This window comes from Triticum aestivum, chromosome 1A, assembly GCF_018294505.1.
Source record: "Triticum aestivum cultivar Chinese Spring chromosome 1A, IWGSC CS RefSeq v2.1, whole genome shotgun sequence".
NCBI classification, from domain to species: domain Eukaryota; kingdom Viridiplantae; phylum Streptophyta; class Magnoliopsida; order Poales; family Poaceae; genus Triticum; species Triticum aestivum.
The window spans coordinates 96,344,083-96,357,542 of NC_057794.1; the positions used below are offsets into that span (position 1 = coordinate 96,344,083).

The 13,460-nt window shown below is 40.9% G+C and overlaps 2 protein-coding genes and 1 non-coding gene across 4 annotated transcripts; 2 read left to right on the top strand and 1 right to left on the bottom strand.

The window, feature by feature from the left end:
- Positions 1-287: 287 nt before the first annotated feature.
- TRNAT-AGU (transfer RNA threonine (anticodon AGU)) lies at positions 288-361 on the bottom strand. The gene has a single exon. It is a non-coding gene; the product is annotated as a tRNA-Thr (tRNA).
- A 33-nt stretch (positions 362-394) lies between these two features.
- LOC123191811 (heparan-alpha-glucosaminide N-acetyltransferase) lies at positions 395-5,541 on the top strand. Of its 2 annotated transcripts, XM_044604405.1 has the most exons (13): positions 395-673; positions 768-905; positions 1,916-1,997; positions 2,125-2,201; positions 2,301-2,407; positions 2,850-2,982; positions 3,788-3,904; positions 4,034-4,125; positions 4,289-4,355; positions 4,496-4,574; positions 4,667-4,758; positions 4,928-5,071; positions 5,262-5,541. In XM_044604405.1, the coding sequence occupies exons 1-13, from the start codon at positions 473-475 to the stop codon at positions 5,400-5,402; spliced, it is 1,470 nt and encodes a 489-aa protein (XP_044460340.1). In that variant the 5' UTR covers positions 395-472; the 3' UTR covers positions 5,403-5,541. The 2 variants fall into 2 exon arrangements, with proteins under 2 accessions (XP_044460340.1, XP_044460343.1); XM_044604408.1 differs by lacking the exons at positions 3,788-3,904; positions 4,034-4,125; positions 4,289-4,355.
- A 3,402-nt stretch (positions 5,542-8,943) lies between these two features.
- Positions 8,944-13,172, top strand: LOC123191829 (uncharacterized). Its single transcript, XM_044604413.1, has 3 exons — positions 8,944-9,229; positions 9,658-9,755; positions 12,327-13,172. Exons 1-3 carry the CDS (start codon positions 9,080-9,082, stop codon positions 12,970-12,972), a joined length of 894 nt encoding a protein of 297 aa, XP_044460348.1. The 5' UTR covers positions 8,944-9,079; the 3' UTR covers positions 12,973-13,172.
- The last annotated feature ends 288 nt before the right edge of the window (positions 13,173-13,460 follow it).

A 13,460-nucleotide genomic window follows, 5' to 3' on the forward strand; every position in this document is an offset into this window, starting at 1 on the left:
TAGAAGGGAGTACTTAAGAAAAAGGAGGAGGGAAAAGAGTTCAATTACTATTGGGTTTCATGGTAAAAATAAACTGAAATTAAAATTGCTCTCATCGGGAGTTGAAAATTCACACAAGGATTATATGAAGCAAATTTGTGTTCGTACTTTGTGTGGAAAATAAATTAACAATATTACTAATTTGGTCACAATTAATATAGATAGAAGGGAGTACTTAAGAAAAAGGAGGAGGGAAAAGAGATCAATTACTATTGAGTTTCACAATAAAAACAAACTGAAATTTAAATTGCTCTCGTTGAGAGTTGAACTCATGACCTCCCGCTTACTAAACGGGTGCTCTAACCAACTGAGCTACGAGAGCTGCCGTGAAATCATTTGTCCACAGAATGTTTAAAACTACATCGATTAGTCCAGTCTTCCACACCCTCTGCAATACTGCTCTGCATAGGACAGCAGCAGGAGATCCCCAAAAATGGACGCCACCGTGGTCGCCGTCGCCAGCGACGGAGATGAAGGCGACGACCGCCGCCACCTCCTTGAGACTGGAAGCGAGATCCTCCCATACCCCGAATCCCCTTGGCGGCCGCAGCCGCCGGGGGCGGATGCGAAGCCCGAGCAGCAGAAGCCGCAGCGGGTCGCCTCGCTCGATGTGTTCCGCGGTCTCACCGTCGCCGTCAGTAGAACCCTAACCTCTTCGGCTCTTCCCACAGGCTTGTATGTTTCTCTTCTGATTCGCGTGCCAATCGTGTTTGCTTGCGCCTGAGCAGATGATGATACTCGTGGACGACGCCGGCGGGGCGTGGCCGGGGATAAACCACGCGCCGTGGTTCGGGGTGACTGTGGCGGACTTCGTCATGCCGGCCTTCCTCTTCATCATCGGCGTCTCCGCCGCCCTCGTCTTCAAGGTATACCGAATTACTGATGCTTACTAGTTACTACTATCCGCTCACCATTATGAAACGATGTAGTACAAGTGTATAACCATCCCAAGAACCAAATGGTCGTGCTATATGAACATAACCAAATGGTTGGGGCTGTAGGGACCGGGGAATGGTTCAAGGCTTGCTAGATTTTTCATTTGCCCTTAACCTTGGGCGTCTTCAACTGTTACTAACCTACAGAATGTTTTGCACCTGTTGTACCTTATCATAAGCAACCGCTGATATTTTGTAAAGTGCCTCCTGAGCACGCTACAACTTCTCCAAAATGAAGTTTGAGGACCTGTTTTGCCATTTTCATGGATGCCAGACCCTTGTAAAACCTTCACAGAGCAAAAACGTTCAGTTTGGCTACCATTTTCCTCAAAAGTTTGCTTAAGCCTTTTTTAAGTGTGCGAACTATTTTGATCATCAGATAACTATGATTTCAAAGTAGGAAACTGGGAACCAACGGTTCATTGTAGAAGTTGCTCTACTGAGATCATGTATTATACGCCCGAAAAAGAAAAAAGGAAAAAAGATGAAAGAGATCATGGGTTGTATTCTCGTTGCCAAATTGTTGTAAACCTCAGTAGGGCAATCTGTTGAGTTTGTCTAACATTTCTTTCTAAAATTAACCTTTTCATTCCTAGCTTCTATACCAAGTATATTATTATCATCAGATACTCTTTATTCCTTAGCGGGGAACTAGGAATTAATGATTATCGCTGTAGAGGTTGGACTAGTGAGGTCCTGGGTTATGTGAGGAACTCTATTTCTCTTTATGAAATTATGTACTTAAAACCTTCAACTATGCCACGGCACTTAGATAGTGGACTTCAGTTGCTGTGAACAAAATCTTATTCCCTGTGCTAGTTCTGCTCTACCTAGAATACCACTGATTTGCATATCTCCACCTAGATGTTTGATTTTCAGTTTTAACCATCGACCAACTCATTATTGAATAACATCTGACAAATATGGATGGTGCACTACAGAAAACACCAAACAAGATAGCAACATCCAAGAAGGCTGCATGTAGGGCTATCAAGCTTTTCATCTTGGGCGTAATTTTGCAAGGTCATACTTATCCTAGTTCTTTACTACTCCCTCCGTCCCATAATATAAGAACGTTTTTGACACTTCACCTGTCTTATTTCATTTCTCTTGTGTTAGAGTTTAGCTTAAACAAACTTTTTTCTTTTAGGAGGATACATTCATGGACGGCACAAATTAACTTATGGCATTGATTTGGATCATATTCGATGGCTAGGTGTGCTACAGGTAATTCGTAAACTACATATGTTTATTTTCGACTTTGTATTCGTCTTCTTTCTATTTACTGAATTTTAACTTTTCTAATTGCCATTTTGCTTCTGGTAGAGAATAGCTATTGGATACTTTCTAGCAGCAATTTCTGAGATTTGGCTTGTGAACAATACTTCGGTGGATTCGCCAGTATCATTTGTGAAGAAGTACTTCGTGGAGTGGTTAGTCAATAATGGTAACATTTTATTAAGAAAATATTTGGTTTTACACTATCTACATTCTTCATGAATTAGTATTAAGCCTTTTGGAATTATGAATCCTATCCTTTATATTATGCTCTTGCTATTTCCTGTGATTCAGTAAACCAAGTTCTGCCTCAAAATACTATTTTCAGTGATACTGTATAAAATAGCATGTTTCATTGCCTGTTTCAGAATTTTGTTGTCTTTAGTTTATGAGGCCTTTTATATCAAATTTTGGTTCCTCTGCCGTGCTGTATGTTTGTGATTAGATAACTTCCTGCTGTTAGTCAGAAAATGTACAAATCTTGTAACTTGGGTGTACTTTGGATGAGATAAGCTGTATGGAATTACTAAGAATTATTCTGAACACAGAACATGCTATACACTAGTACCAGTACTCACTTCTGTTTATCTTCTGAAGGATCATGGCCATAGTGATTTCAGCTCTGTACATTGGCTTGGTATTTGGCCTATATGTTCCAAACTGGGAATTTAAAGTTCAGACTAGCAGTTCGACCTTTTCAAATCCAACCAATGATATTGGGTTCAAAACGGTAAGATGAGAATGTCTCAGTTAGACCTAATTACCTTGTTCTATTTGAAGATATTAGGATGTATGCTCTGAAGTTGTTTTGGATGATGTAGTATTATGTACTTTTAACACTATGATTTTTACGGCACGTGATAATTGTTTGTATGTGGTGATATGTTTGAATTGACGTGGCTACTCAAGCTGCCGCAGTTCAATTTTGGCACTTGATATATTTCCCAGTAAATACACTTCGACACTGTTGCCTGTTGACTAAGTGAGGAATGACTCTCTTTGTAAATAAATTTGGAAAGCTAATTGATAAGATTGATATAAATTTAAGATTCAGATCTCAGCGTCCATCATCTTTTGTCGAATTGGTTTGTTCTTGGAAATTCCTTGGAATTGGTTTGGTAGGCAACAGAACCTAAGCTAGTACACCTAGTATAAAAGAAACTAGTACCACACCTTGTTGGAAACTGAGTGGGGATTTGCTCACTCAAACTCAATCTCAAACACAATTTTAATTAAAATGGGGTCTCCCGGCTGGTTACCTTGGGGATCCAGGAGTTCAAACTTGATTATTCAATCATATTAATAAAATGTCAACCGACTTTCTAAGTGCCGGTTCTACCAGCATTTCTGCCAACTACCTGATAGACACAAGTCGCGTACTATTACCACTACATGCCACACCATGATTAACCCCTCTCCCCTCCCTGGTTGGGCCTTTCACTCTTTTATTTTTAGCCTCAAACAACTGAACATCGTCATATCTATGTTGTTGCACTTACGTACCTGTTTGTTGCACTTGTTTTGTTAACTTGCAGATCCAGTGTGGACTTAGAGGTAGTCTTGGACCACCTTGCAATGCAGTTGGCTTTGTAGATCGGGTTTTGCTTGGGGAAAGTCACCTGTACAAGAACCCAGTGTACAAAAGAACTAAGGTTTTGATTTAAGGCTTAGGATGCTATTTTTTTACTTCAGCATCAAAGAGTTTAAGACAATTTCTCCATAGGATAGAAGTTCTGTAATATATCCTAAGGATCAAATTTCTCTTTTTCATTCAACCATAGGAATGCAGTATTAATTCCCCTGATTATGGACCGCTTCCTCCGAATGCGCCAAACTGGTGCCTGGCTCCCTTTGACCCGGAGGGTTTATTAAGGTAGTTATATATAGCTTCTGTTATTAATTAATTGCTGATTGCATACCTAATCATACCAGGCTTCTTTATCATCCCAACTAATGTTAAACAAGTACGAAAACTGACATCTCTCCTAGAAAAATCAGGTTGTGACCCCCATCTTTCTTTCCACCTGGTTTCGCAGTACATTGATGGCTGCAGTGAGTTGCTTTGTTGGTTTGCATTTTGGTCATGTCTTGATTCATTGCAAGGTACATCACCTGAAATGCAGTACATTTTCAAGTTTTCAACCATGTGCTTGTCTGTTGGAACCTTCATTATTGAGCAAAACAGAATTATGAATGAAACAAAGAGACATTTCCAGATTTCTCTAACCTTGCTTCTGCTGCAGACTCATTCACAGCGAATGATGTCATGGCTGCTAGCTTCAACGGTGCTAACAGTCTCAGGATTTTTATTACAATTATTAGGTGAGTCTGCATTCTACAGGAGAGTGACATGCCGGGAACCATGATTCAAATTAGACCTTCCATTTCTGTGCTGACGGCTTGTTGGTCTTTAGGTATGCCTTTCAGCAAGCCTTTGTATACTGTGAGCTACATGCTGCTGGCTGGTGGAGTATCTGGGTTCCTTCTGTTGCTGCTATACTGCATAGTAAGTTGTGCAATCTTTGGTCCAGGCTGTTGCCTGTAACATTGGTATTCTCAATCATATTAATCTTGATATCACCTTCTTTTTCCCACAATACTTTGGAACCAAATCTAACAAACTAGATCATCATGAAGTCTATTCATTCAAATCTAACAACCTATATGTTTCTCAGGTCGATGTTATCCACATCAAGAAGCCATTAATTCTGTTCCAGTGGTTGGGCATGAATGCGCTTATAGTCTATGTCTTGGCAGCTTGTGAGCTCTTCCCTACGTTTATTCAAGGGTTCTACTGGCGGTCACCAGAGAACAACCTGGTATGTATTTGATGCATATGCATCTCTTGCCATATTTGTTGTAGATCATGTAGAGCTCATGCCAATTTATCGCGCACACCAAGTATCATGCTGGTCACGCATTTATCGGTTCGGAAAATTACCCACCGCTGTTACCCCTGAAGCACCCGGTTTCATGAGAGATAACCCAGAAAAAAAAACTGCTTTTCAGGTGGATGCCACGGAGTCTCTGCTCCAGGCCATCTTCCATTCGAAACGTTGGGGCACCTTGGCCTTCGTCCTCGTGGAGATCATCTTCTGGTGCTTGGCCGCCTGCTTCCTCCACATGAAAGGCATTTACCTGAAACTGTAGTAACATTTGTTATGACCCTTTGACATAGCCACTTTCCCTGTAAATATTGGATTGCTAAATCGATGTGTTTGGACATGGTCTGTCACGATGTAACATTTGTATTACCTGAAACTGTAGTAACATTTGTTATATTTCTTTACGGAGGGAGTACAATATATGCAGGTCCTGTCCACCACAGTATACTTCTTTTTGTTTCTTGCAGAGTGCACAGTAACTTTTTTATTTGCGGGGAAATGGTTAGGAAGAGTACTATCATGTGATGCAATGCTCGCCACCTCGACAGGGCTGCTTAAGGGCATGTACCACATGTGCTGCCCCATGCTCCACGTGTGCACGAAACGGAGAGGACGGTGGTTTCATCTAGCATGTCCCCAACCCGTGACCCCAAGCTGCCATCATTGATAAGCTCCTTTTCCTTCTCTCTCGTCAGCGTTTTCACTATTCTGTTTCCTAGAAGGGAATGGTCGTGAGCAGAGCAGGTCGCTGGCTTGCTTTTCCCCTCTCTTTCATACCTTTCTCAGCGAGGAGTTCGGTTCTTCTGCAGGATGCCGCTTTGGCCTGCAAGCAGCATGATGGACCATCCGATCCTACGTGGATAGTTGGGGCATCACTCCATGGTGGAGCATTGGCCATGCCCTAAGAGCCCGGACTGGTCAAATTTGACCCCTATATGTCCATGGAGCCGGCAACCCCCTATATGCCCACCCTGGCATCCACATCTTCCACTTTCAAAACCTCAAATCCATGTAAACACATGTACATCAATCATTGAACAATACGAATATACATAACAATTAATATAACACACAAGTAAAATGAGAAAAAAAACATAATTTAAACATAAACATTATTGCAGTAAAAAATATATAATTCAAACATACAATTTATTGGGAGTGCATAGTCAATGATTTTCAGCGCACTATATGATATACCAAATGATGTGACAAGATGATATCGTATCACTATGGTGCTCACGTTTTTGCGAAACCCGACAATACTCGGATATCTAGTCTCAATAGGTACGAAGGTAATCGCAAAGATGGTGAGGCTATCAAAGTGATGGTAAGGAAGGAAAAGTTTGTGACAGAATGAATACCTTTGTCACACATCCTTTACGAAATCGGAGGTAACCGACCTTGCTTCCAGTTCTTGGTGTCAAAGGGATGAATGGTCGTCGTCGATGTCGAGCGTTGTTGGTTGATGTAGTCGATGGAGAGGTACAAGATAGTCATCCTGAGGAAGTGTTGGTGATGAACTGGTGGCATGAGCATGATGATCTGTGGAGGGGGTCTCGGTGTTGATTAAGAACCTCCAATTTTGTCTTGGCCAAATGATGTGGAAACCTATATAAGGGCCTCGGGCATGTCGATAGCTTTAGAACGTGCCCAAGAATGCTCCCCAAGAACTCTCAAATCAAAGTCTGGGGTCATGAATTAGAGCAAAAACAAAGAATGGGGGCAATGCTAAAATTACGATGCAACTTGCAACCTCTTGTTTAGCCCGGAAGTTCCAGGGGTGCCCAGAAGGTCCAGGGTTCATAAAAGAACTACGAGGTCGAACTCCAAATTTCAGATTTGAGTTTTGGGGCAGAGAAACTCGATTTTCAGGGCAAAAATGAAGCAGAAAAAAGAAAATTGAGGCTAGTGATGCAAAGAAAAGGCAGATTCACGTGCCAAACACTAGATCTACGGATCTAAATCAACAAAAACCCACAAGGAACAACAGATCACAAGAAATTTGGTATGGCTATTTTTGTGGAATTTTTTCGAATTAGGGCTTAAAACTTTGAACTGAGGATAGAAAGTGGAGAGGTGTGGGTTTCAATTCGTGGCAACCTTGCTCTTGATACCAAATGGTGTAGGGCCAAACCCTTGTTTGCCCAATCTTCATGAATTAGAGGTGGATTTGAGGAGTAACATGAAGAACACAAGGGGGAAAGCACTCTATTGGAAAAGATCCACACACAAGGCACTCAAATCACAAGCAACGAGATAGATCACAAGCATCTAACAACAACAAAGAAAAAAATACATAAGCAGTTCGTCCAAATCTCTAGGAGAGATGAGTCTTGATAATCCTATGATGGGATCCTTCTCCACAAGTGGAGTCCTTTGTACTCCTAAGGAGTCATCCCCTCAAGAGGAGGTCTTCGTCTCCATGAGAGGAGCCATCTCCATGAAAGGAGTAATTCCACAAGGGGTGATACATCATACATGAGCTAAGCTCTATAGTTTTGGTTCTAATCTTAGCTAACTCTAGAATGGAGGAGAGGGAAGGCTATATATATAGTCCAAGCCAAGAAGGGGTAAGTGAGGAGGGGAACATGGGTTGCGCCCAACTCGCTGCGCGTAGACAGGGGCCGGAAGTTCCGAGCTTTCCAAGAGTTTGCACTGCTGCACGCGAGGGATGCCGGAAGTTTCAGGGGCCAGAAGCTCCAAGATGGAGGCCGGAGGTTCCGGGAGCTCCATGCTTCCTTCGCGGATGGAGTGGGCATGATCTTGTGCTTAAACTCGGAGAGCGGAAACGAGACAGCACGGATGGAGTAGGCGTGATCTTGTGCTTAGATTCATTATCACGCTTCAAGCTCCGCTCAAACCTATGCATGCATAGAAGAGGAGGGTCAAGTAGTATAACATGCAAAAAGGATTGATTTCTGATCTTGAGCTCAAATGCACCCTGATGAACAGTAAAATAAAAAATAGTAAAAAATATAAAAATTCTGAATTTTTGTTGTGGTAAACTTTGACAAATGTTTTGTATACTTGCAAAACTTCAGCACGAAATAACATTTGTGAAACGTGTGGAAAATCAACACCAAAATGTTTTCAAAACTGGCATTTTTGAAACATCAATTTTTTTTGCCATGCCTTCCATGAATGTCATTTCGTGCTGAAATTTTGAAAGCGTACTAAACATTTGTCAAAGTTTACCAAAAATATTTAGAATGTTCTGAATTCTTTTACTATTTTTTTGATTTTACTGTTAATAAGGGAGCATTTAAGCTCGGGAGCAGATACTCCATGTCCCAAATTTTAGGACTACTTTGAACTGAGAACAAAAATATAGAGATAGGATAGCTGCTGAACCGTCATTTTTTGGCTCAAATGTCCTTAAAAAACGTTTTTTGGGCAGCTGCTCTATTTTACATCACTTCTCAGCTCTAAAAACCCTTTTTTTGCAGCAGTTTCACTGGTATTTTGTATAAATTTCATGAGAAACTACTTCTTTCTAAATATTTGTGTATAACTTCATGAAAAAACAATTCTTTCTAAAATCATGCGAGTTGGGATTTTGTGCTTAGACTCGGAGAGCAGAAGAGAGAGAGAGAGAGAGAGAGAGATTTCTCTAGTAATTCATCTCCGAACTCAGTAAAAAGTAAAAAACCTCTCTTTTTTGCAGCAAATTCACTGGATTTTTGTATAAATTTCATGAGAAAACATTTCTTCCTAAAATTTCACGAAAACCTGAACAATTCTTTCTAAAAATATGTGTATAAATTTCATGAGAAAACAATTCTTTCTAAAATCACGCGAGTTGGGATTTTGCGCACTCGGAGAGCGGAAACGAGACAACGCTTTCTCCCCTCACTTTTCCCCTTCGACTCTTCTCTAGCTCCCACCCTCACCTCCAAGAAGCAGCCAATCCAGCAACCCGTGCCGCCGCGCCGCGCCGCGCGGATGGCGGGTGGCAGCGGCGAGGGCGCCGCAATGTCGCCGCCTTCCTCCTCCGGCGTTGGCGGCGGCGGCGGTGGCGGAAAGCGCGGGAGGGATCCGGAGGAGGACGTGTACGTGGACAACCTCCACTCCCACAAGCGGTACCTCAGCGAGGTCGGCGCCCCTTCAGTCTCCATGGCTGTGCCTCCCCATGGTTCTTGGTTTGGGCCTGAATCAGTTTGGGGAAACGGCTTTCTGTTTCAGATTCTCGGCGGTTTATAGCTTCCATGAACAGAGTTCTTCTCTCGTTGCGTCGATTAGCGATTCCTTTGATCCGTGATCCTTCCAGTACGAGAGAGACGGGCTTCCTTGGTTTCTGGCGCTGAATTTCGTTCTTACTGATCTCTAACTCTGCGTCTTCCTTGGTTTCCCCTTTCTCTATCTTCTTCTGCTATCCGAATTAGAATTCAGCTTTGTATCATTTACATAGATTCCCGGTTCTCAAATAGCTTAAGTTCTTGGGAAACTATACTGAACAACATTTCTGTTTCCCCCCTGAATATTGTTGCTTTATCAGCTGACCGGTGGCTGTGCTAGTGCAGATAATGGCGTCCAGCCTGAATGGGCTCTCTGTTGGAGATTCGCTTGCCGACAACATCATGGAGTCCCCTGCGAGGTCGGAGAGTTCCTCTTGTATCAGGTTTGTGTGCTCTGATTCCGTGTACATTTCATCATGTTTACATCTCTGATCGTTTGTCGAAAAGCGGGTCTCAGAAATCCAAGATATATATGATGTATACTCTTTCGATCTCGTAGTATTCGGTAGGATTACTATCGATCTATCTATAGAGATACTAAGCTCCCATGATTTGAAGGGTTGTGGTGCTTCACGGGTTGTGGGGTCGCCGGGTCGGTGAAGGCCCCACTTGTAAGATTGTTTGTTGTTTGGTTTTATTTGTCCTTTTCTTTTATATTTTATTTTCCACATTTTAATTCACAAGTGCTTAATAAAATTTGTAAACATTAAAAAACAAACATTTTTTAGATTCATTCATATTTATTACATTCATGGATATTTTCGAAGTTCACGCTCACTTTTAAAGTTTGTGAACACTTTTGAAATTCAAAATTTCTTTAATTTGTGAATATTTTTTGAAATCCATGAATATATTTCGAACTCGTGAATGTTTTGCAAAATTCATGGTTTTTAAATTTCGTAATATATTTTGAAATTACTGAAAATCTTTTAATTAAACTAACTTCTTCAAATGGAAAATGATCGTCAATTTTTTTTCTTAGCTAGCATTAGGCGAGCGAGAAAAACTAAGTGAGCAAGAGGAGCAGGGAGACAAGCTGAGCGGGCATGATCTTCGTGGGTTCGCATATGTGAGTGTTATAGCAACAATTTCACGGTTGTAGCATGGAATAGGAGCTCTCAAGAGGCTCAGACGACCACCATCAACTGACACCACAGCCTAAACGTGTAAATACACCACAACCATGCACCAAACAATTTCATTCTCCCCTGGAGACAAATACAGTCTCCAACAACACTGACATTATATATGAAGAGAAAACACCATCAAAACATAATTAAAGCACAATTCAACACATATAAAATCCAAAGAAAACAACCAATCACAATAATCTACTTGATACAAAAGAGTTAATCTCAGAGTGAAGAATGGCGCGGCAAAGCGCGCGTTAGCCTCTAGTTATTTTCCAATTCAGCAGCTGATCTTCAAAAAAAAATCAGCAGCTAATGTAGGGCCTCTTTGATTCATGGGAAAAGTGGAGGAAAATATGTAATAGAAAATTCCTTTTTGACATTGTTAATGGAGGAATTTTTCCTTTGGTGTGGTTTTCGAAGGAAAAACAAAGGAATTTTACCATCCACGCAGACTTTTTTTTTGCATTTCTATGCACAAAGAACAAGGCAAAGGCCATAATAAGTTGCATAAAAAAATATGATATTACCTTTGCATGTGTTTAAGCTTTGATTTGAAGCTTCTTAGGATTCATGTGCTTTAATGTTCCCCCGAATCAAACACCCAATTCCACAAAATTCCCGTGTTTTCACAATCCTCTGTTTTGCACGTGCAATCCTATCACATTCTTGTGTTTTTCATATTCCTATTTTTTTGGAATCCTGTGAATCAAAGAAGCTCTATTATGTGAGAGGAGGAATGAAATATTTTTGTGGTTCCGTATCTATTTCAGTTATGACATGCTCATCTTTTGCCTAAAAGGGATCTATTATTCTATCTTATCCATACAGTTCTCTATAAAATTGTAAACACCCTAATTTTCTCTTTAATCTTTTGAGAAATGCGGTCAATATCCTTGGGTTTTAGATTACGACAAACAGGGCTGTGGTGTGGCCTCTGTTTCAAATATTTCAGCAATTACTTGACCATAAAAAAAAAGATTTGGGGATGGTAACTCCGGTGTGGTTTCTATTGAATCTAAAATAGTGAGGGTGTCATTTTCATCCATTCATCTCTTTCTCCAGCTTGTCTAAAAGTTATGTTTACAATATTGCTGCATTTTCTAGAACAGCGACCACACTATAATATTTTATAAGATGACTAGCGTAGTTTGTCAGAACTCCTTACAATGTTCATGCTGATTTCCATAGTATGATTAAGCATCTAGGAATTAATATTACGTGTAACGGTACGGTTGGTTCTAATGTATTTGCGGTACAATTGTATTTCGATGTTTCTGTAATACACAGCATGAATAGTGAATAATCTGGACAAAGTCTTCCATCTATATGCTTATGACTAATCTGGAGCTTCTGGATACAATCTGATCCTTCTACTTTATTGCTCGATGATTGCATCCACATGTAAGCATTTAACTTACTGAATCATTATAAGCATGTTCTAGAACATGTCAAGCTATCATGATATAATTAAGAATATTACTTAAGGAATGCTTCTGAATATTGTTGTCCACAATGTCTTCTCGCCAGACGCTTATCCATTTAGGAGCCATGGTCATAAGCAGTCTGCTTGAGGATAGAATACTTATATAACTATATGTGTTCCATTTGTCTTCGATACACTTTGGAACCATCAAAGATCAATTATTGCTTGTTTCTTAGTTTTCCCAGGTCTTTTTTTCTTTTCTTGGATCCGTCTTTTTATATTTGATACAATTGATTGTGGGACTTATTTCAGTAGGTAAAATGGTGCTGTTCTTTCTCAGCAATTATATTTCTTATGGTGCACATGTTATAATGTCTTTTCCTATTTGTCACTTTCAGGGACGAAATAATCTCCCAATACTCACCAATGTCAGAAGACTCAGATGACTACCGGTACTTCGACACACAACTAAACCCCAACGGGAGTCAAGGTGATGCAATGGTCAGCCCATCAACTAGTCCAATGTCATCTCCTCACCGGTTCCAGAAACCACAAGCTAGTTTCCTACCATCAAGCCCATATCCTCTCCCCAGCTGCTCCCTCTCATCCGTGGCTTGCTCTCACCCTCGGCGTGGCTCTGAGAATGAAGGCCGGTTCCCGTCTTCACCCAATGACATGTGCCATGGCGCGGACCTGAGGCGAACGGCACTACTGAGGTCGGTGCAAATGAGGGTGCATGGTCCCCATGCGTACGACCCATCATTCGGCAGCCGGCAGGAGCAAGAACATGTCCATGAGCATGATGATGAACATGGTCATGAGCATCTGGAAGATTTGGGAGGGCCAGAAAGACCATCTTGCAGGAAATCAATTGATAATGAAGCTAGTGGCTACCAGGGGGCTGAAAACAGCTATGGGCGGCAGGAGCATGATATCGATTACATCGACGGCTGCACAGCTGATGATGTCTTGAGTGGCCCCAAGTTCAAGCAAGAAGATGATAACCAAGGTAATTCTGACGCCAGCATGGATAAAACTAGATAGGTACTATCAGAGTGCAATCACACCATGCAATTGTTGTAGTATTAATTATGGCAATGGGAGATCAGGTTTTTTGCTGTTGTAATTTTCTATGCAGTTGGATTTGTTGCAATCTGGCTGCTTTCCGCAATTTTGAAATTGTGGCATTTGAGTACCTGTCTGCTGTTTGAACGAAAAAGTCTTGCGGAGAGTGATTTATAGTATATCCGTGCATGCAATGTTTTTTCTGATTTTTTCAACGTTTGAAAGCATTACATGATGTTTGGGTTTTTTCTCGTTTCAGAGTGTATCATAGTGTGCGTTCTTATTCGTTGGTAGACAAATAGACATGACAATACACTGAAAAAAGAAGAAAAGGAAAAAAACATGAAACTATGTAACATTATGAAACAAAACAAATTTGACAGAGTAGAAAACATGGCACAAATATCAAAATCATGTGCATGGTAGAATATAATTTCTCCTGCGAACATTTAACTAGCACTCTCCTC